Genomic DNA, 23,753 nt, shown 5'->3' with positions numbered 1-23,753 from the left:
TGTGTGTGTGGTGTGTGTGTGTGTGTGTGTGTGTGTGTGTGTGTATGTGTGTGTGGAACGAGCCATTTTGTGTGCATGCGCGAGCGAGAGAGAGAGTGCACCGGTACCAGAGATCATTGTTGTTAGCTGTTTTTCAGACTTTGATCAATGATGTACTTCGAGACATGCTTAACATCTTCGTTTTCGTGTACCTGGATGACATCCTCATCTTCTCCCCTGACAAAACGACCCACAGAGATCATGTACGCCGTATCCTACAGCGTCTCCTGGACTACCACCTCTTTGTCAAGGCCGAGAAGTGTGAGTTTGATGTTTCCACTGTTTCATTTTTAGGCTTTATTGTGTCAGTGGGCAATGTTTTGATGGATTCAGCTAAGGTTAATGATGTCTCTGAATGGCCTTGTCCCTGCAAACCGCAAGCAAGTGCAGCGTTTTTTAGGGTTCGCCAACTTCTATAGGCGATTCATAAGAAACTTTAGCACTGTTGCTCCATTGCATGCACTAACCTCCCCAAACACAAGGTTTCAGTGAACCTCTCAGTCGGACCAAGCCTTCCAGAGGCTCAAGAAGGCCTTCACCACGGCCCCTATACTGACTCTCCCGGACCCACGTCTGCAGTTTGTGGTGGAGGTGGACGCTTCAGACGTGGGGGTTGGTGCTGTGCTCTCCCAGCGAGAGAACAACAAGGTTCACCCATGTGCTTTCCTCTCCCGGAAGCTTTCTCCTGCTGAGAAGAATTACGATGTGGGGAATCGAGAGCTGTTAGCTGTTAAGGTGGCACTGGAGGAGTGGCGTCACTGGTTAGAGGGAGCTGAAGTGCCTTTTATTGTGTGGACCGATCGCAAGAACCTGGAGTACCTGCGCACAGCGAAGAGACTCAACACTCGTCAAGCCAGGTGGGCTCTTTTTTTTAAAAATCGGTTCAACTTTTCACTATCTTATCGTTCTGGTTCTAAAAACACTAAGCCTGATGCTCTCTCCCGTCTCTTTGATACGGGCTCTGACCATTCTTCCCCCGCTACCATCCTGCCTCCCTCATGTATGGTGGGTGCTGTTACCTGGGCTATTGAGGAGAGGGTCAGAGAAGCAAAGGTTGGTAACCCAGGGCCGAATGTTTGCCCTCAGAACAGGTTGTTTGTGCCCTCTCCTCTTTGCTCTTAGGTCATCCACTGGGCTCATGCGTCCCCTCTCTCCTGCCATCCGGGATCAAACGGACCATGTTTGTGGTCAAGCAACACTTCTGGTGGCCCAAGATGGAGAGTGAAGTGGGGGAGTATGTTGCTGCCTGCCCGGTGTGTGCTCGGAACAAAGTTTCTCGTCTGCCTTCCCCTGGTCTCCTACGTCCCCTTCCTGTACCTACTCGCCCTTGGTCGGACGTCTCTCTGGACTTTGTAACGGGTCTTCCCCTGTCCCAAGGTAACACAACCATTTTGACCATTGTCGACAGATTCTCAAAGTTGGTGTATTTTGTTCCTCTCCCCAAGTTACCCTCTGCCAAGGAAATGGCGGAGGTTGTCCTGTCCAATGTTTTCCGGTTACATGGCTTCCCTAAAGATGTTGTGTCGGATCGTGGTCCCCAGTTCGTCTCCATGTTTTGGAAGGAGTTCTGCGCTCTCCTGGGTGCCACCGTTAGCCTCTCCTCCGGCCATCACCCTCAGTCCAACGGACAGACCGAGCGGCTCAACCAGGAGTTAGAGACCGGTCTGCGCTGTCTCGTCTCTCAGAACCCCACTACTTGGAGTAAGAATCTTATCTGGGTTGAGTATGCGCACAACACATTGCCTTGCTCTTATACTGGTCTTTCCCCATTTCAGTGTGCTTATGGCTACCAACCGCCCCTGTTTCCTTCCCTGGAGGGAGAGGTCAGGGTTCCTTCTGCCTTGGCACTGATTCGGAGGTGCCGTCGCATCTGGACTGGGGCTACACAAGTGCTGCTTAGGACGTCTGCTCGGTACAAGAGGGCAGCAGACCGCAGACGGATCCCTGCTCCCACCTATCGTGTCGGCCAGAGAGTATGGCTCTCCACTCAGGACCTTCCTCTTCGAATCGAGTCCCGTAAGTTGGCGCCTTGCTTTGTTGGTCCCTTCCCTGTCTCAAAGATTATTAATCCTGTTGCTGTGAGACTCAAGCTTCCCAGGTCCATGAGGTCACACCCAACGTTCCATGTGGCTCGGATCAAGCCAGTCAAAGAGAGCCCTCTGGTTCATCGATGGAGGGCCAGTTTATTCTGTCAAGCGGCTCTTGGCGGCTCGCCGGCGGGGTCGTGGACGCCAGTATCTGGTGGATTGGGAGGGCTATGGTCTTGAGGAGAGGGAATGGGTATCTTCAAAGAACATTGTCGACCCAGACCTCATCCGGGATTTCCACAGGCATCATCCAAACGAGCCTGGACCGTCCAGTGCCGGTCGTTGAGGGGGGGGGGGGGGGGTACTGTCACATCCTGGCCCTGGCTGATCGCCTCACTCCCTCACCTGTGTATTTTCGCTCCCTGTTAATCACCTGCCTGGCCTCAAAGAGCTCAGCTGTCCCTAATGATCACTCCTCGCCTGTGTGTTCAGTCTGTGCTGTTTCCTTGGTCAGTGCCAGTTCGTCTTGTCTGTATAGCAGAAGGTGCTCCATGTTTCTCTTCTGACGCAAGCTATTGTTCTAGCTGCTTAGCATTTGTACCAACCTAGTTGGTTGTTTTTTTGTTGCTTCTCTAGTAGTTTTCCGCCAACTGAGTTGGTTGTTTTTCGTTACTTCAAGTCAGTACATCTTTTGGATCATTGCCTGTTTTATTTTTACCTTTTGGATTAAACACTTGACTAAAGACCTTATTTTTGATTTTGATTTGATATACTTTATTAATCCCCGTGGGGAAATATTATTGCCTTATTGCCTGGTTGTGCTCTTGAGTCCTATTTTTTGCTCGTGCCCGTACTTGTGCTTGATAAATGTTGTATTTGCTGTAAAGTGTCTCTACTGTAGGCTATTTTATTTTATGTACAGCACTTTGGGTCGACCAAAAATCGTTTATAAATGTGCTATATAAATAAAACTTGATTTGATGATGTACTCATCTAAAACTTGGAAAATGTCTCTTCATGTGGTCCTACCTTCCAGTGCTTTGCAAAATAATATTTCCTCAACAAAGTTGTCTTCTGAAATAAATCTGATGTATGCAAGCAATTCTGCGACATTTGCTACATCTGTGCTCTCATCCAGCTGCAGAGCGAAACATTCACTCGCTCTCACTTGCTCCAAAAGCTGAGCAGATACTCAGTTTCACTCTCAGTAGCGGCAGCTCGATTCTGATTGGCTTGAAGGGCGGTTGTGTGTTTTAAAAAAAAAAGTTTCCCGTTTCCCTCAAACTTTGCGTGACCCCCCTGGGGGCCCCCACTTTGAAAAACACTGAGCTAAAGGACTCTCAGTGTTATCTCAGTGGGTCTCAAACGTTTTGGTCACCATTAATGTAAACAATTATTTCCGAGGCACACGTTTATATGATCATTATAGTTATACAAAAACAAGAGAATAAATGAAAAACAGGTATGACAGTAAAAAAAGAATCAAGTTTAAAAGGGAAGTGATTTGTAAAATATCCATAAAGAAATAGTAAATCTGTTTACAGTTCTGTTTCATATGGGTGTTGAGAGAGGTATCCGATCTCTTAATGTTGCTCTCAAAGTGCACCAGATTGATGCATTCAACTTGAATATTTAAAAATAAATCTTCTGGGGGGGAGCTTGCCCTCGGACCCCCCTAGAGGAGGTGAGGACCCCCCTATGTTAGGTCCACACACCACCTATAAAAATAGCATTTTACCCCTGCTTACACCTATATGCCGTGAGCTGATTATCGAGCCTTCATTGTAACAGTCTACCTGTGTATTTGCGTGTGGGGAGTGTTGCAGTAGAACATTCCACTGTAGCGCCCGGTACATTAATGGGAAACCCTAAATGTCTGAGCACCCTCTATGAAACGTCAAGCTATCCCACAGCACCCCCAAAATAAATCTCTGGCGCCGCCACTGAGCCTGACTTGTGTTGGGGGGGCCCGACTTTTTTTTTCCTCCAAAGGGGGGGCCTGACAGAAAAAGTTTGCCGTCATGCTTTAGTTAACTGACAAATACAGTGTGTGTGTGTGTGTGTGTGTGTGTGTGTGTGTGTGTGTGTGTGTGTGTGTGTGTGTGTGTGTGTGTGTGTGTGTGTGTGTGTGTGTGTGTGTGTGTGTGTGTGTGTGTGTGTGTGTGTGTGTGTGTGTGTGTGTGTGTGTGTGTGTGTGTGTGTGTGTGTGTGTGTGTGTGTGTGTGTGTGTGTGTGTGTGTGTGTGTGTGTGTGTGTTACCTGCTCATGTCATACAGGAAGCGGTCTGCTTTGGCCATACGATCCAGCTCATGCTTGTGTTCTTCTAACAGCTCAATGTCACTCTTCTCAGGGACGAACTTCAGGAGCTTCACACACACACACACACACACACACACACACACACACACACACACACACACACACACACACACACACACACACACACACACACACACACAGTTAAATGTGTATTTAATTTAACAGTTATTTTATGTTTTATTTGCGACACACGTTTGAGCCGTAAATAAATAGGAATGTTACAATTAGAGATCTGCATCATAGTGGCTGGAAATCCAGTTGAAATCCATACACATACAGGACTAAATATCTTGCCCATTTACCCTCTGATTTGAAGACATGAAGCTTAGCGCAAGTTCAAGAAGGAAGACCATACCCCTGGTGGTACACGTCACTGCAAGCTCTTCTCCCATTAAGTAATCAGGGGCGGTACTCCCCAGCTAGTCAATCATCGCACCTGCTAACCCTTTAAATCTGCTCTTCCCTCTCTGTCAGTTGTCATTTCAGGTGTCAACGCACAATTGGTAGTACCTATACTCCTAGTTCGTTAACAAACACTCAGAAAAGATACAAAAAAGAAAGAACAACATGTCCACTACAGAAGGCTCCGACAACGAAGCTTTTCCGCAGGATCTCGATCCCGATTCCGATATACCTCCAGGTGTACCTTCCATCTCCTCAAGCCAACGGCGCACAAGCTCCCGTCTGGCTTCCCGTGGCGAATCCCGAACAGCAGAGGCGGATTTCCTCATCTCCCACCTACGGCGGCAGGGCATTTCCGCAGCCCCAGACCTCTCTCTCTCCCAGCTTCGGGAACTCTCGGACCAAGTCCCCGGTGCGGCCTCCCAGCCCAGGGCAGCAGCTCCAGCCAACTCTCCAGCCAACTCTCCAGCCAACTCTCCAGCCAACTCTCCCGAGAGACCAGGGCGAGAACGCGGGCGTAGCCGCGGAGGGAAAAGGACAAGGAAGCGGAGCCCTCCACAAGCTCGCCCAGCAAAAAAAATGCAACTTTCCCCAAGCGCACCCAAGCGTCGGGCAGCTCGGGAGCCTCGGTAACCAGGACGACAGCCTTGCAACACCCTGCAAAATCTGGCAAGCTCCATGCGGGGAATTAACGCTCACCTCCAGGCCATGGATAAAGGCTCTGCTAGAGCGTCTACTTCTTCCGCAAACTGGGGCGACGCTCCTGCTCAGGGACTTAGGGCCAGTCATATCATGAAGCGGTAATCCCCTCTCACACCCTGGCTGCCGCATTTCCAGAGCCGCCTTCAGGTAGGCCTTATATTCCCCAAGCCGCGTTTATTTCCTCCAGGCTGAGGGCGAAAATCCTCGAAGGGAAAGACGTTAATCTCGTCAGCCTCATCTTGCCTTCCCCGGAGTGTGACAAGTCTATCGCCACAGGAGGAAGCTTCACTGCCGTGTTTAGGTCCACAGATCCCCGGCTTCTGAAAGATCTAAACATAGGACAGTTCCTGGTCGCTTTCGGCATCTTCCGAGATGTCCTATGTACCGTTTACCCCGAAAGGAGAACCGAGCTAGACGCGTATCTGGGCATCATCGGTGATCTCCAGCTTAAATACGGGAAATTATTTTATCATTACCACAAGAGCTTTTCTAGCAAAGCAGCGCGCCATCTAGCTCACTGCAACATCCGCCTGGATTGGGCTGGACACTGAGCTGCTTGTCATGGCTACCGGCGGGCAACAAGTCCAGGCATGCTCTACTTGCGGGACACAGGGCCACACTGCCACTTTCTGCCCATCAGTGCCTCTCTCCGGGGCCAGAGATTTTCCCACGCCGTATTCAGGGAATTATGGCCAAGAACGCCAGGTGCAGACTAGGACAAATGACAGGATATGTTATGGCTTTAACGAGAATATCTGCGTTTACCCCTTCTGTACTTTTCTCCACATCTGCAGCTTCTGCGGGGATGCGCATCCGAAGTCAGTCTGCCCCAAGCGCCGCCGAATCAACTTCCCGCAACGGAAACCACGTGGTGGAAAAACCTCCTAAAAATTCACCCGTCCACTCCCATTAACATTCCATACCTAGCCGCCGCGCTCTCTACCCACCCAGACTCAGTGTTCGTTGATTACCTTTTGTCAGGGCTCTCCCAAGGCTTTAGGGTCGGGGTCCTCTCTCCTCCCTCTGTAACCTTCGTTGCAAAAAACCTACAATCAGCAAATAAAGAACCCATCATAGTCTCTCAGCTCATTGAGAAAGAATGTAACAAAGGATACTTAATAGGTCCTTTTCACTCATCCCCGTTCTCAGTGTTCCGGACAAGTCCAATAGGAGTAGCCACACGCAAATACTCCGAAAAGAAAAGGCTAATTTTCGATCTGTCCGCACCCCGCGCCGGCTTGTTCTGCAGCATTAACAGCCTCATCCCTTCAGAGCCATTTTCCCTTCAATATGCCTCGGTTGACGACGCAATCAAATTAATAAAGCTCGCAGGGCAAGGAGCCTGGCTCTCCAAAGCAGACATCACTGATGCGTTCAAAATCATCCCCATCCATCCGTCCCAGTGGAACATGTTCGGCATCAGGTGGGAATCCAAATTCTACTTCGCCGTCCGCCTGACTTTCGGGTGCAGAAGTAGCCCCTGCATCTTTAATTCTCTTTCCGAAGCCCTCTGCTGGATCCTGCTGAACATTGTCAAAATACCCTCTGTTCTTCACTTGCTGGACGATTTTCTCCTCGTAGATCCCCCTCGGGACAACTCAGGCGCCTCCCTGGCAACACTTAAACTCTGCTTTCAGAAGCTAGGCGTTCCCCTATCCGCGGAGAAAACCCTAGGACCTGACACACGCCTGGAGTTCTAGGCATCACACTCGATTCCGCAGAGATGAAAGCGTCTCTCCCCAGCGACAAACTGCAGCGCATACGTGACATTACCAAGTCATATTGCGAGCAACAAACCATAACCAAACAACAGCTGCTCTCTCTCCTCGGGCACCTTAACTTTGCCATGCGCGTCATCCCCCAGGGGCGCTCATTCATATCTCGCCTTCTAGACACAGCTTCGGGCGCTAAAAACCTCCACGACCGTGTTGTGCTAGACGAAGGCTGCCGCTCAGACCTAAGATTCTGGTCCCTCCTGCTCGATCACTGGAACAGCATCACCTTCTTCTATGATGACATGGTGTATTCCTCCGACTCAATGAGGTTCTTCACGGACGCCGCCCCATCCGTGGGTTTTGGGGGTTTATTTCAGGGAGAGTGGTTTGCGGGCCCATGGCCTCCCACATTCTCCAATCATGCCTCATCCTCCGCCCTGCACGAGATCTACCCTATCGCAGTTGCCTGTTATGTTTTGGGGTCACCTCTGGCTACGGAAACGCATCTCGGTGCTCTGCAACAACCAAGCAGTAGTGGGAATAATCAACAAAGCTCTCTCCCCGTGCAATGACATTATGCCGTTCATGAGAAGCATCACGTGGTCCTCCATTTCCCATAACTTCCTCATCTCAGCTCGGCATGTCCCCGGCCACCTCAACACAGCGGCTGACTCCCTCTCTCGCTTTCATTTCCAGACCTTCCGGAATCTCTGCCCAGAAGCCAGCTCGCAGCCCGTCGAGATCCCTCCTCTGCATCTTCTCTCCCTCTCTTAAATGAGAGCCCATTAGCCAGGCACCTAGAGTCCGCCAGGTTCTTTATGAGGAAGGGCTTAGCCGCTTCCACCCTTAAAATATACGACTCCGCATGGAGAACTTTCGCTTTCTTTTGCTTTGCTGTAAACATCTCACTTAAACCCGTCCTCATATCCACTGTGTGCGCCTTCACGTGCTACTGCGCCACTGATCGCCACCTCAAACCTCAATACATCAGAGGCCTCCTAGCTGGCGTGCAGTTTAATGTTCGCTGTTACGATCCCAGCTTTCCCAGCCTGCTTTCTAACCAATCAGTCAAACTCACTTTGAAATGTCTTCTAAAAACGTTTCCCCCCGTTGCAGATCATAGGCGACCCATTACACTCTCCACCCTGCGTCTCATGCTCTCCAAACTCAGAGAAGGAGTATTTTCTCCCTACGTCGACGCACTACTCGATGCATTATTTCTGTTAGCATTCTATGCTTTTCTCAGACCAGGAGAATTCGCCACAGCTTCCCTAACATTCGATCCCGATCAAGACGTCTGCTTTGCCGACTTATCTTTCCACGCTAGCCATTTTAGTCTAAAACTTAAGCACTCCAAATGTGGAGGCGCTTGCTCCGTTAGCGCTGCTCGCAACGATTCTCCTTTCTGCCCCTATAAATCCATGATCAAATTCCTGCATCTTAGATCTTCCACAAATCCTCTCTCACCACTATTTCTTCTTCCAGGGAATATTCCCTTAACTAAACACCGATTCAACTACTATTTAAAACAAATTCTCTCTAAATCCGGACTATCACCCCAATTATTCTCGGGGCATTCGTTCAGGATAGGCGCAGCAACATCTGCTGCTAATCAAGGAGTCTCATCCTCATCCCTGCAACAACTCGGACGGTGGTCCTCCTCTGCCTTCACATCCTACATTCGCCCGGACACCAGTGCCGTGCTGGCCATCCAAAGGTCCCTCAAACACTAACGGTATTTATATATACAACTGGTGGTGGTTTAGCAAGTCAGCACATTTACGCGTCACCGTGTTCATGTTTAAACACTTCTATTGTTGTGACCTTCGGGTCCGCTTGAATCCTGCCGCGCAGGTTGCGGCCAGTGGGTCGCATTATGTTTAAACCCTGCACGTGCAGGGCCAGTGGGTCAGCGTCATGTTTAACCCTGTGTGTACAGGTTGCGGCCTATGGGTCAGCGTCATGTTTAACCCTGTGTGTACAGGTTGCGGCCTATGGGTCAGCTTTTGTTTAACCCTATGTGTACAGGTTGCGGCCTATGGGTCAGCGTCATGTTTAACCCTGTGTGTACAGGTTGCGGCCTATGGGTCAGCGTCATGTTTAACCCTGTGTGTACAGGTTGCGGCCTATGGGTCAGCGTCATGTTTAACCCTGTGTGTGCAGGTTGCGGCCTATGGGTCAGCGTCATGTTTAACCCTGCATGTGCAGGTTGCGGCCTATGGGTCAGCGTCATGTTTAACCCTGTGCGTACAGGTTGCGGCCTATGGGTCAGCGTCATGTTTAACCCTGTGTGTACAGGTTGCGGCCTATGGGTCAGCGTCATGTTTAACCCTGTGTGTACAGGTTGCGGCCTATGGGTCAGCGTCATGTTTAACCCTGTGTGTGCAGGTTGCGGCCTATGGGTCAGCGTCATGTTTAACCCTGTGTGTACAGGTTGCGGCCTATGGGTCAGCGTCATGTTTAACCCTGTGTGTGCAGGTTGCGGCCTATGGGTCAGCGTCATGTTTAACCCTGTGCGTACAGGTTGCGGCCTATGGGTCAGCGTCATGTTTAACCCTGCATGTGCAGGTTGCGGCCGGTGGGTCAGCATTCGTCTAATCCACCATGCAGGCGCTAAGCATGGCTGGCGTTCACATAACCCTACAGTTATTCCGACATTCTCATCATGTCCCCGTGTTATCTCATTTCATCCACAGATCTCCTCAATCAGCCAGCAAGGTAAGAAATGCTCACATCTCAGCACTTCTTACTTCTCTTCTCTTTGGGGGTTGTTCAGAGCGGTTTTCCCCTCCTGAATGATATCCTACAAACCGGGGCCTAATCTCCAAACATCCGTTGATTCATTGTTGTAATCTGTCAATCATAATGTTCTATACCACGTGTCCGGTGATAAACATGTATTTCATACATCACGTCTCTCATGATTGAAATGTGTTTACCCCCTGTGCCATATCTGCCCCGTATAAAATCACATTGCTTCTTTATATTGGCCATATGGATCAATATAAAGATCCTCCAAAAGAACACCTTTTGTATGCTTTAATGAAACAGCATGCTGTTCTAAACATCTTGTTGATGTTGTCATTATAACCATTTGAAATCTACTTTGGGAGCAATGCTTGGGCTGGAGGTGACTCAGAAGATGTGGTAATGGGTCACCTGCTCCAGCATGTCTTTAGGTAGGTCTTCCTGTTCGTCCATGGACAGGACAGCATGTCGGATCTCCTCATTGGTCAGCTTCAGTCTGTAACATACATTTGTATAACAGCTTTTCAACATGCACATTTGTTTGGATCAAACGTATTCACATGGAACATGCACTGACCGTAAGAGCAGAATGTTACAGTTCTGAGCTCGTCGACCGTCAATTACTGACAGCTCCTTCACTTTCCTCACAAAGGACGGGTCCTCCTCATGATCCTTCTGCCAATACAGAATAGTGGTTAGAATACAGAAAAAGTCTTCTTCCGTGTAAAAGTTTGTTTTCAGTGTTTCTGTATTCTCCATTTCAAACACAATCAACCTGAGTAGTGTCAATATCTGTCGCACAATGAAACTACATCTATGAAGAGGAGGATTGTATGCTAACGACACACATACCTAATGAACATAAAATAAAAGGCAAAAGAGAAAGTGAGTGTGATACGTTACATGTAATACTTGAGGTTTCTGGTAGGCTGAGAAGGTCTTCTGGAACTCTTCTAGATCCAGAACTTTAAACACCTTGAGATCATCCATCTCTTTCCATATGGTTCCTTCTATCTGGCTCTGAAACAACAGCACATAGCAAGTTTATCATCCTCCTTTCTCAAAGTCCAGCTAACAACTCATTTCACAGCTGTTGACCCCTACAGAGACGACAAGCTGATTGGCATCACTCAGTCGGATGTCATATAGTTGTCTTACTGTCGGCAAATCCCATGAAAAGACCCAGGCTGAAATCAGTTCATGCTAAGCACATAGTCCACTATGAATTGAGTCTGCAATGTTGGGGTGCTTTTTGAATGTATTGGAGGAATTATGACAAACGAGGCGTGACTGAGACCCAGAATACAAGAGTTGTTGCCCAATTTATTTGAATGATTTCAGTACCGTACAATACCTAGTGTCCATTGTGTTTTCTTTAAATGTGCACATAACTCAAATGATAGTCCTCTGTATAGAACTTCTATTAGTTGTAGTTGATGAGTGAACATTTGGGACACATCCCAAACCCAACACGATGTTAGTCCCTCTCTCTCCGTAGCAACAGCAGTACCTCAGGCAGCTTGCTCCAGTTGAAGGACTTCAGGGGGTTGGATGGCCGAGGAATATTCTTCCTCTGGGCTGTTCCTAGTGGAGCTCCTGGTGGAGGAGGTGGGGCAAACGGAGCCATGCCAAAGCCTGGTGGGCCTCCTGGAGGAGGAGGTGGAGGGGGGGGAGGTGGAGCAAAAGGCAGGGCCAGGACAGGAGCAGGAGGAACTGAACCGTCATACGCCACGGGGGGTCCTCCTGGCACACTGGAGGTCTAACAAGAGAATTCATTATGAACAGATGGCCATAGATTATACATGTATTGACATGTATGACATCGCAGCTGGGTGCACGTACAGAGCTGAGCTGCTGCAGCCGGGCAGACAGCTCTCCCACTTGTTGCCGAGCTTGCTTGTGCTCGTTGCTCTCCCGCTCCAGTTTGTCTTTCAGCTTGTTCAGCATCTCCATCATGTCGTCTTTCTCCTTATTCTTGGCCTCAACCTCCCGCTCTCTCTTTCCAAAGCGCTGCTGAAGATTCTGATGCTCTGGAGGGAAGGGAGTGTGGGAACATACAGTGTGTGATCCTTCTGTAAACTACGGTGGAGTTAATCAAAGTATACAGTCTTTCTTATAGGCAGAGCTACTGAGAAGCGTTGCATGCTTGGTCCCTGATGGACCAACGGGTGTTTTATTGAATACAGAGTGAATTAGCAAAGCACTTACTAAGATTTACTTTCCTAACTGATCAAGAGAGAAACATGCATTGCATTGTTTTTGATTAACCTGCAGCTGTTGTAATGCACAGGAGTGTGTGTGTGTGTGTGTGTGTGTGTGTGTGTGTGTGTGTGTGTGTGTGTGTGTGTGTGTGTGTGTGTGTGTGTGTGTGTGTGTGTGTGTGTGTGTGTGTGTGTGTGTGTGTGTGTGTGTGTGTGTGTGTGTGTGTGTGTGTGTGTGTGTGTGTGTTTACCTTTTCTCATTTTATCAGCTTGTTCTTTCCATTGTTTGACCTCACTCTCTTTGATGAGCCTATAGACAAACATACACACGTCACCTCATTGACAATTAACGACTGGAACGTGGAATCTTGAAGAAAATCGGTGGGAAAAACACGTTTATGATAATCACTTGTTTCGCTCAACAATACAATCTCCACATATTAACACCACTTTTATGACTTACTAAGCATACATGCAATGCCATAAGTGAAAAGCTAACGTTTGGTTATCAACGTAATACAGTAGCATGGCTGTGCATCACCACCGCTAAGCTAAAGGTGGACTCGTGTTGGGCGTGATGACGTTTAGTTGTCTCTTTGAGTCACTTTACACATTCAGACATTCACCAGTGAGGTATTTACTACAATATGTCATATCCTAGTGCAATACAAGAACATCTCTAAAACCTTATTTCAGGCAACTAATAAAAACATGTTCAAAAAACCATTGACTTTCAGATGAGAGAACCGTAAATGCTATAATACGAAGTCATTACCGGGTTCAACGACTCATCCCTGAAACCACACTAGGCTTCTACCCCAAATGAAGAGCCCTCTGACACTTACATGCTTACAACGTTTCTCACGTTGAAGTCCTCCAGTGGAGCGACATCTGGGTTTTCTCCTTTGTCCGTCTGCAGAACCAGCTGCTGGACTATCCGATCCAACAGCACCCAGTACTGGAGCGTGGTGCTGCTCTGCTTGTCTGCAGACAGACGGGAGAACCGTCAGATTCATGGTGGTTTAAAAAGGAAGGTAAACTAGTAAGTTGTGGACAAGCGGCCAGGCAGTCTTACAGGGCATCAGGAGACAGTGCTGCAGTGCAGACAGCAGGTGAGGGTACGCTTCAGTGTGGCTCAGATGTCTCTTGATCACCTCAAACATCTGGTTGGCACTTTTAGTTTCTATATGGACCTGAGGAAAAACAAAGTATCTCCATGACATATATCAAATCTATGTTTTGACATTTATTTGACATAAAAAATAAATACAAAATACATTTTCAATTTTCAATCAAATTCCTATTATAATAACAGATGGTGTTTAGTGTTTAAAAACTGAAATGTGTTATGTATTTTTATCGCCACAGCAAGAGCTAGGATTTCGGCGCTAAATTAAGTAATCTAAAAAGACATTTGGACAGTCGAAAATGACTTACAGCATCAAACTGTTTGGACATCAGAAGCTCGTCTTCATTCCTCAACATCTCAAAGAAGTCTAAATGTCTGGAAACAACATAAACAGAATGCAATGGAACAAAGTTTGTCAAAGTACAAATATATTCCCCTGACCTCTCACGTATTTGTTCATTTTACAACACAGTATTGATGTTTTAAAATGCTGGCATCTTCAAGAGTGCCTCGTGTACCTGTTCAGGATGGCGTTGTCATTGGAGTGCAGTTTGTCAATGATCGGCTGAATGCCCAACATCAGGAACTCATAACGCAAGTGGATGCGGAACTCCAGACTGGTCTGGAAACACAACATTTGTGGAGGAAGGGAAGACGTTGATTGAGACAAATACGACACATCACTCAAAGACACAGTACTTTCTAGTTCTGCCTAGACCTCAGCAGAATACAGACTCGTGGATGGTTGTTCACCTCTCCTGCTCCCTGACTGAGCACAGCGTTGATGAAGGACATGATGGCCGTCTTCAGGTTCACTTCATCTCTGTAGCGGCCTGTGGATCTATCTAAGTCGTTCAGCAAGGTCTGCACACAGAGCAGAAGATATTCAAGTTGCATAAAACACATTTGTGGTAACTCTGGATGTGGCCTCACTTTCTGTCACAATCTGATGTATTATTATTGTTAGGATCCCTAGGATGAATCCTTAATCTGATGTAATGTTTCTTTGTGTTTTTCTTTTATAACAGATTCAAATAAGGCAACCAACATGCATGATGGGTCATCCCGTAAATATATCAGAATCTGTTCTTTCCACACCACCATATTCCCTTGCGGAAGATGAAATGAAACACACAAACAAAGCAAAAGCAGACCTGAAAGCGTGTTCTCTCCGAGGCAAATTTCTGGTAGTGCAGCATGGCTTCTAGAACTTTCTTATGGCCTCCTGGCACCAAACATACTGCACCAAGGATCTCTAACACTGCAACCTAGGGAGAGAGAGCAAACAGGACATATTGAATTAGAAGGAGAGAGAATGTTATGATGACTACAGTAACTAGAGAACGATTATTTTAAAGGGCCAACATTGTGTGAGAACACAGTGTTGTCTTTGCTGTTCATCTGTTCATTTTCCTGTTGGAAGCTCTGAAGTCCTGAGACTCATGACATGGTTTCAATCAAAGATATAGATGTCAACAGTATAGAAGTGTATATACTGTAAGTGTCTTTGGATAAAAGCGTGATCTAGCATAACATGTAATAACAATCATTCACGATTCCTTCCTTAGGTGTATTGTCACCTCTTAGACTTTATATAAAAGGTGTATGTCCTTGAGAAATGGGAAGCATGTAATCTAAAGTTTAAGAGCCATTGAAGCTCAATCAATAGGGACTTAGCTAGGTCAAATAATGGTTACTGGTTCAAGTCCTCCATGGACCATACAAAACACAGTGTGGACTGGTAACTAGAAAGCCAGTGCAGTTCATGCAGACTGCCACAATGCCTATTGCTCCAGACTTCTAACCATGGCAGCCTCTTCGTTCTGACACCTCTCAATAAGACATATACGTTTTTACTAGGGCTGTCAAGTCAACGCGTTAATGCAATTTTTTTTTAACGCCACTAATTGTTTTAACGTGCTATTAACGCATGTGTATTTGTCCTCGGCCCGCCCCGTAGTTTCAGAGCCCAAAGGCTTGACGTTGTTGTTGTTGTTGTTGTTAGTTGGATGGTGGCAGATTCTAGCGAGAGAATAAAAGGTGTTTAAAACAGCAAGCCAAGCACACAGCTGACGCTGACAGCCCTGCTCCTGCCGCTCGCTTGCGGCAGACCACGCTTGAAAGTTTGCCGGGGAGATCCTGGACACGGCGTCTACGAGCAGCTAGCTTTCAACAGCGATAGCTAAATGGGGGGCTACAGCTTAACACTGTGGAGGACGAGGGGCCGCGTGAGATAATTCGGATCGCATCCAACGTGTCGACTGCACATCACAGCGCATTATTCTGACCCCTGTGGGAACTTCAGTCTCATGCTTTGACTGCTATGAAGACAGCTGTAAACCGGCTTGTCTGTTTGGCAACTGGCTCAGTGCAGAGAAGTACACAGGGCTGCGAGAGAGTGTAAGAGAGAGAGAGAGGTTCCAGGTTGTTGTGTTTAATATTCATGAGAATATTTGTCATTGTTCAAATGATAATAAACAAACATTTGCATAAAGCATATTTGTCCACTCATATGTTGATAAGATTATTAAAAACTTGAAACATATCCCTAAGGTACATTTAGAATAGATACAAAATGTGCGATTAATTTGCGATTAATCGCGATTAACTATGGACATCATGCGATTAATCGTGATTAAATATTTTAATCGACTGACAGCCCTAGTTTTTATATTAGTGTATTCTCAGGTGTGATGTACTGTTTGATGTAACAACACTGTGAAAATGTAATTTCCCACTGTGGGATTAATAAAGTATGTCAACTTCTTCTAACTTTGTCATTATGGGATATTGAGTGCATTGCATGTACCTTGGTTTTGATGCTTTCAGTGGTGAGACTCTGTGCGATGATGTTGATGCTCTCACAGTGACCGAGCACATGAGCCCTGCCCTGAGAGTTGTTCATCAGAGCTTTGATGCAGCCGATCAGGGAGGTGTGGATCTGAGAGTTGGTGGTCTCATAGTCCATCGACTTGAGGAAATTCAGGATACAAGACAGGCCGTCCAACTCAATGAACCGCGTCACGAACCTGGTGGAGATGAATCAGAATGGCCTTGTTCGGGTTATTCTTTACATCACTGCAGTACATGGGAAAATGTAACAAAAACTAAGACATGTTCATTTTCTAGGATAACTTGGGCTGGATTTGTACCTCATTGGCTGTGTCCTCAGTGCCGTCTTCAGACCATCAGCGATTTTATGTTTTCCCTGCTCTTCCTCATCCTCCAGTGACAGCAGAGTCTTCCTCTGGTAAGGGAAGGGTTGAACAAAAAAATGTCTTACAACTTTTCAGAACTTGTTTTGACTTGACCAAATTAACTAATAGTTCGGTGGTACAAAAAAAGGCTAAATCTGCGCAGATTGTCGCTTATACATCCATGGTACAGATGTTCTGCAAGACATGTTGTACTTTAGAAAGTAATCTAGTATCAGCAAACCCTTTAACAGCCAGCACCACCATTTGGTACAGCACATTGTGTCTCTTGATATCTTGTTGAAAAAAAGTTAAAAAGTTTAACTCCATCTGATTCAGCCAGCTCTACCATTTGTTTGACATGTTATGCACAAAACAACCTCTAGATGTCACTGTGGTTGGAACAGAAAGCAAGGGTGTAATTCTTTTTTTGAAAATATGCCCAACCAATCGGTCGAATTGGCCTTTATGGTAAACTAGCAATATGACTTTTTCAGAGTTTCAGAGAAGTTTTCCAATAAAATATGGTAAATAAATGGCTAGATTCATGGTAATATTACTAAATCTAGTACTGCCTTATGAGTCTCAGAATGAAAGAGTGATAATAATTTATATAGCACCTTTCATGCATGGCATTCAGCCCAATGTTGCACACAGATGAGCAAGTTAGACCAACACAGGATATAGACATTTGCTTTTAGGCCAGTGGTTTCTTTGTGGCCAATTCAGCATCTACAGTAAGATGAGAAAGTCTTTTTTTTATTATGAAAAACACTTAAAGGGGACCTATCATGCAAAATGAACTTTTGTACGTCTTTTATACATGAATATGTGTCCCCGGTGTGTCAGGGAACTCACCAAGTGTCAGAAAACACAACCCTCTCTCTTTTCCTCCATACACAAATCTCGGATCTGATTATTATTTGAATTTCTCTGACGTCAGAAAAGGGGTGCTCCGCCTATATGGGCAACTCTCCACCTATCAGGGGAATGAGAGACCGCTCGAAAGCGCTGGAGACGCTGTCGTACATATGCCAGGCCTGTAAGTGGCGCTGTAGTCTGACACAAAAGCAGAATCAGCCCTTGCAAAAACAGGGCTGGAAAAGAGCAAATAGAGCAAAATGAGGCATGGCTAAAATGCATGATCTGTTTGGTATTTTGAAAAAAAATTCACAGACATGTTTATATAGGTATGGCCCTACAATATATGTTTCATATATAGCATGATAGGTCCACTTTAACATTACTTTTTTCTATTTTTGTTTTTACAATTATAATTTATTATCTTTTATGAATATATCTGGTTGTATTGCTCATTTTCCACAAAAGAAAAAATGTATTTGAGTTTGTGTTTTATTTGAGTTTGATGCATACAAATACTGTACTGTATGATGATTGTTGAAAAAAATGCACTTATACCATAAAAGGCCAGCTCGACCAGTTGGTAGAGGCTCATAAAAACAAAACTGTGTGGTCAGTCAAAAAAATAAAATGGTTTGTGGTTATTTGTGTCCCATTTGATAAAAAAATGCAAACAAATACTTTTTCCATAGATTCTTTCTTGGTCTGGTAGTTAAAGGGTTAAGCAGGCTCATGAAGGGATACCTCACACATGACAAATGCATGTATGGGGCAAAATATAAACCCTGTTCAATAATAATATAATGTTGGGAGGGATGAAACTTTAATGGTCACACATGCAGAGCACACAGCACACAGTGACATGTGTTCTCTGCTTTTAACCCATCCTAGCACCAGGAGTCTAGTACCAGGAGCAGTGGGCAGCTATTGTACATGTACAGCGCCCGGGGAGCAATGGGAGTGGGGGGTAAGGGGGATGTCCGGTGCCTTGCTCAAGGGCACCACGGTAGGGCAGGAGGAGAACTGGGACCTCTCCAAGTAGTAGTCCACACTCCATTTTTAGGTCTGGTCGGGGACTTGAACCAGCGACCCTACGGCTCACTGTCCAAGCTGACTGACTGAGCCACTGCCGGACATCATGGATACTGATGGCAGTAGCATGATATGAGGTCACAGACGTCCGGACCTCAGCAATCATTTCCTGAAAAAACAGCATGTGCCTGACAGGGGACACTGCTTGTTACTGACAGCTTTAAACAAGACAGAAAGCTCTCTGTCATGGAGACACTGCAGGTAAAGCCGTATCAGGTTGGAGGACTGGATGAGTCTGGACTTGTCCCCCTTTTCCACTGAATTGAGTTCTGTTCTAGTTACATGCTGGGGCTAGTTTGGTTAAAAGTTGGTTCAACTTGGGAACCACTTAAGAACCAGTTTGCTTTTTAAACCGACCAGAGCCCGAAAGGAGCCCAATGACGTCACAGTGTATACCTGTTGAAGATGTACTCTCTACATTTACAAAGCCAGATTGAATTGAAAAAACTTCTTCTCCTACTTTATACTCTTTTCCAGAGTGACTTTGTTAAAAGTATGCCAATATGTTTCAGTGGCGGAAGTGTTGTGGTCTTTGTGTCCCACCATCGTTACGCATTCTGTCTCCTCAAGCTAGCTGCCACTAGGCTAGGCAAGGCAAGGCTAGGCAAGGCAAGGCAAGGCAAGGCTAGGCAAGGCAAGGCAAGGCTAGGCAAGGCAAGGCAAGGCTAGGCAAGGCAAGGCAAGGCTAGGCAAGGCAAGGCAAGGCAAGGCTAGGCAAGGCAAGGCAAGGCTAGGCAAGGCAAGGCAAGGCAAGGCAAGGCAAGGCTAGGCAAGGCAAGGCTAGGCAAGGCAAGGCTAGGCAAGGCAAGGCAAGGTAAGGCAAGGCAAGTTAAGTTTATTTATATAGCACCTTTCAACACAAGGCAATTCAAGGTGCTTTACAAAAATGAAAGACATTCAGACAGGCATTTTAAAAACAGTAAAAGATAATAAAAGAAACATTAAAAGAATCAAAAGTTAGAGTGCAGTTTAAGATATGAATAATTCACACAGAAGTTTCACTTTACTGATGAACACAACGGCTCAGTTTCAATTAAAAGCAGCAACAAAAAGAAAAGTCTTCAGCCTGGATTTAAAGAACGCTGCTTCTCCATGTTTAGTTCTGACTCTGGGGACAGAAAGCTGACCAGTCCCTGAAGACCTGATAGATCTGGATGGTTCATAGTTTAGCAGGAGGTCAGTAATGTATTTTGGGCCTAAACCATTCAGTGCTTTATAAACCAGCAGCAGTATTTTGAAATCTATTCTTTGACACACAGGAAGCCAGTGTAAAGACTTCAGAACTGGAGTGATGTGATCCACTTTCTTAGTGTTATTGAGGACTCGAGCAGCGGCGTTCTGAATCAGCTGCAGCTTCCTAATAGATGTTTTAGTGAGACCTGTGAAGACACCATTGCAGTAGTCCAGTCTACTAGATAGTTGTAATTCACTAACTGTTGTCATTAACATCCCCTGATGCATATTTCCAGATGAATGTATATGGTTTCTGCTTTAATAGACAATGTTTGACTTCAAGGCATAGTAAATGAAGGATTGTATGATGAGAGGTTACTCTCATATTACATGGACCAGTGAGCCTAGCCACGAAGCCGTTCTGGTTGGTTCACAACAGGCACCAGCTCCAAATCGGCCTTGGTGGAAAATATTTTAAATACACTTTTGAATTAATTTTTCAAATGTTTTTTTATACATTTAGGGTGTGTTCACACCTAATAGTCCGCTCTCTGGTGCGCACCAGACCACAGTTTGTTACATTGTTTCATTTTTCAGAAGGTTCGGTTTGCGTTCACACTGGCAAAAACTCAAAGGGACTATAAACTTTAAACACAAGTCATGTGCTCGGAAATGCTGTTCAACCATTGGTCAGACATTAAGGGGGTACAAACGCAAATCCCGGCAATTTCTAGCGGAGCCTCCGCCATGGAGCATCGGTCCGTTCGATTTAACTGTATACAGTTTGGCTGAAACTAACTGACAAGACAAGAGCGACAAGAAAACAGCGGAGAAGTAACGGGTAGAAACCCTCCTTTTTACGCAGCGGTCCAGACATAGGTCAGACGGCGACACATATTCAGTTGCCAGTTACTTTGGCATTATGGCAGGGATATCTAGATACTTCCCAAGGTTTGACATAATGAATTGTGCTACTTTTAAAGCAAGCAACGATTTTTAAATCTGTAATCAAAAAGCTCCTCAAAAACGTTATCGAAGCAGTTCCTGCCGTTGCTACGTTAGTTCAAACAGTAACAACGGACTATTTTTCTTAGCGGATGCATGTACATTTAAATACATAGGCTACAACTATTTTTTAAATCAATAAAATAATTTTCTAAATCCACAAAAGCATTTCAATTAATATTGTGAGTCATGTCGTTACTTTGTTGAGAATGTGGCCATGTAATAAGCGGCATAATAAGCAGCAGCGCGGTCATTATGGGGAAAAGAACACCTTCATGCCGATCTAGATCCCTCCGCTTCACGTCGGGCTCCTGATCAGCCTGTCGGTGTTCTTTTCCTGCTTATCCATGAGAGACGTTCTGCAGAGGAGGGGCGTTTCACCGACGACAGGTGTTCTTACTTTTATGTAGCTGACGGAGAATGTTTACTTTACACGACACTGTTCAACACTTCATTCTGCTTCACTCTTTAACTAAACAACCGTGGATGTCTTGAAAGACTCTTTCACTAAAGATTTTGAAGATATCCGCGTTCTTCTGACACGTAAACACTGCGCTTCCTATGTTTTGGTGCGGACTGCGTTCACACCAGCAATGAACCGCTCCAGAGTTCGCAAGCAAGCGGTCTGAGACCACCTCTTTTAGCGAACCAGAGTCCGGTTGTTTAGTTCACTTCAGAGGTCTCGGACTGCGTTCACACCGACCCAAATGAACCGCATCAAGCGGCTAAACGCACCAGGGTTCGATTCAACCGGACTATACAAGGCAGGTGTGAACGCACCCTTAGTTAAGAGTGGTATTAAATCAAAGCTCTCTACCTGTGTCATGGATAAAAAGTGGGGAGTGTAACTCACAGCAGCCAGGGACCTGAGCTGGTCAATATAATACTCTGGCCATCTGGTTGAGGCGTTCTCCTCTGCCTCCTGCAACACACACACACACACACACACACACACACACACACACACACACACACACACACACACACACACACACACACACAGCGTACAGTCATGGATATGCTTACATATAGTACTGTAAAATCCAAATCCATGTGTTATGTTGCTCATAAGCCAAAGAATATATCAACATCAAAAGAATAGAACATGGGAAGCTGCAGCTGCTCCAAAATTGACAGAATTACAATTAATATGTGAACATGACACTTCCATGATGGGATTTGTATATGTAAGGATGAGCAACTTTAACATCTGTTACCTACGTGAAAGCAGCTGCCAAAGGCTCATGATACCCATCATTTCCAATACTGATTGATTGATGGGTAGTAATAATTTCTTACCAGTTTCTTGCCACAGTAGATCTGCCATTTTGTCTGTGCTGGCAAAGAAAACATGGCGGCTCTGTTTTCAGCTGTGAGGCCCAGTTCACCCTGGGACAGGAGAAAGGAGAGATGGGTGAATGACCGATGTTTGAATGCACATGGAGTAGAACACCCAGTGTTGGGAGCGTCGACTCACCACCAGCTCAGTGAATAGAGAGTCCAGCTCTGGAAGGGGGGGCATTGGCAGGGTGGGCTCCAGTACAGCAGCATTGTTGGGGTTGTCATGACAGTAGGTGATATCTGGTTGTTCACTACCTTTAAAGCAGCAAGAAAATATAGAGGATATGCCACGTCCCTGGGGCTGCTTCATCCGGGACGCCATGGTTACAACTATTGAGTAAAAAACAAGACAATAACTATAAATCAATGTTATTGATCCTGGTGCATTTTACAGCAACTTCTTTTTTCATGAGGTTTGTCTTATGAGATGCAAGGCGGCGCCAAGGATGTGGAAGCTTGCAAGAATAAACCAGGGAAGATCCGGGGTGTATGTTCTCAAGAGGCCATACTTGCTTCCTGTGCCACTGAGCGACATTCATGGGAATGAACGTTTTCTTAAAACAACCCTGGTTTTTCCCGCCTGTCTTGATTGTCTGTCTGGTCTTATCAGTTTCACCTGTCCCCCATTTGCCCTGGAACCACCTGACCTCCTATTTATTGTGAAGTCAGATTCTTGTTTGCCATACATCGAGAGGTTCTGTTTTGCCTTGTCTCCTCTGGACCAAAAGACAGTTTCTGTTGAGAGTATCTATTCCTGTCCTTTGACAGGTTTGTCACAGGAAGCGGAGCAAGGATCTAAATGCAGATCACAGATACTCTTTTTTTAAAGGCTTTGTCCAGTCACAACATAACTTGGCGATCTACTACAAAAATGACTCTGACTTAACAAAAACCAACAGGTGGAACTAATAAGGCTCGGTGAAACAATCAAAACAGGCTTGAAAACAACGACAGAAATGAAAAACAGACATGATACAGGTGGAGAAAACCTTTTCTTAACTTTAATTTCAATTATTATACTTTATGCCAAAACAGGGACTATTTGTAACTATTTCTCAGAACATGAAGCAATATACTAAATGACCACATGACATTGATTGACTACACACAATACAATATATACAATACAATAGATGTATACAGGATGCCCTTCTACAAAGTATTCCATACAACTAGACCTAGAAGTCCAACGAGTAGCGTTAAACCTGTTGGAGTACAAGTGAGGACTGTTTGTCATTCCATTGGAGGCATGTTGGGTTGGGGTCTCCTAATGACCCCAAGGACAGGGTGAGTAATTACAGCAAGTCAAACTGTGCATGTGGCCATGTGAGATTAGGGGACATAGAAAGGGGATATTTCAAACTTTTTATGAAAATAAATGACTTTAATGACTGAATGTATAAGAAAAGGTGAGCTTATTAACACAAACACAACAATGAATACTGTGGAATATATTTTTAAATATACATTTAAGAGTGCAATGAAAGACAAACACAAGTTTCACGTGTGGGCCGTATTACATTATACTTTTAAAATGTGCTGAGGTTCAATTTAAAATGGACCATAGGCCGCAGTTGGCCCCTGGGCCGTAGTTTGGACAACCCTGGTCTATGGTTTGGTACTCATCCCTTCTTCAGCTAAATGTCAAGTAATGTAAAAACCGATAACTAATACCCATGCATTCTCAACACAGAGTTATCATGTTTACTTTCAACTCGGAAACATCACACATAACATTGGGAATAACATGCATTGACACATATCGTCTATCCATCAACACAAACAGGATCACCCACACACACAAC

At 45.6% G+C, this 23,753-nt stretch overlaps 1 protein-coding gene across 1 annotated transcript in view; it reads right to left on the bottom strand.

Annotated features, from left to right (window-relative positions):
- The window catches only part of daam1a (dishevelled associated activator of morphogenesis 1a), a 29,328-nt gene extending 7,058 nt beyond the window's left edge, over window positions 1–22,270 (bottom strand). The window contains exons 1-18 of the mRNA XM_034111886.1: window positions 22,085–22,270; window positions 21,907–21,996; window positions 21,461–21,529; window positions 16,435–16,529; window positions 16,092–16,311; window positions 14,437–14,550; window positions 14,036–14,146; window positions 13,801–13,904; window positions 13,591–13,657; window positions 13,229–13,346; window positions 12,999–13,137; window positions 12,405–12,463; window positions 11,795–11,982; window positions 11,463–11,711; window positions 10,865–10,972; window positions 10,530–10,627; window positions 10,364–10,448; window positions 4,326–4,432 (exon numbers count right to left, since the gene is read on the bottom strand). Of these exons, the coding sequence (XP_033967777.1) occupies window positions 4,326–4,432; window positions 10,364–10,448; window positions 10,530–10,627; window positions 10,865–10,972; window positions 11,463–11,711; window positions 11,795–11,982; window positions 12,405–12,463; window positions 12,999–13,137; window positions 13,229–13,346; window positions 13,591–13,657; window positions 13,801–13,904; window positions 14,036–14,146; window positions 14,437–14,550; window positions 16,092–16,311; window positions 16,435–16,529; window positions 21,461–21,529; window positions 21,907–21,996; window positions 22,085–22,270 (2,207 nt within the window). The remainder of the gene's footprint in view (window positions 1–4,325; window positions 4,433–10,363; window positions 10,449–10,529; window positions 10,628–10,864; window positions 10,973–11,462; window positions 11,712–11,794; window positions 11,983–12,404; window positions 12,464–12,998; window positions 13,138–13,228; window positions 13,347–13,590; window positions 13,658–13,800; window positions 13,905–14,035; window positions 14,147–14,436; window positions 14,551–16,091; window positions 16,312–16,434; window positions 16,530–21,460; window positions 21,530–21,906; window positions 21,997–22,084) is intronic.
- Window positions 22,271–23,753: the final 1,483 nt, after the last annotated feature.

This window comes from Pseudochaenichthys georgianus, chromosome 22, assembly GCF_902827115.2.
Source record: "Pseudochaenichthys georgianus chromosome 22, fPseGeo1.2, whole genome shotgun sequence".
NCBI lineage: Eukaryota > Metazoa > Chordata > Actinopteri > Perciformes > Channichthyidae > Pseudochaenichthys > Pseudochaenichthys georgianus.
This window is presented reverse-complemented; position numbering and strand designations above follow the sequence as displayed.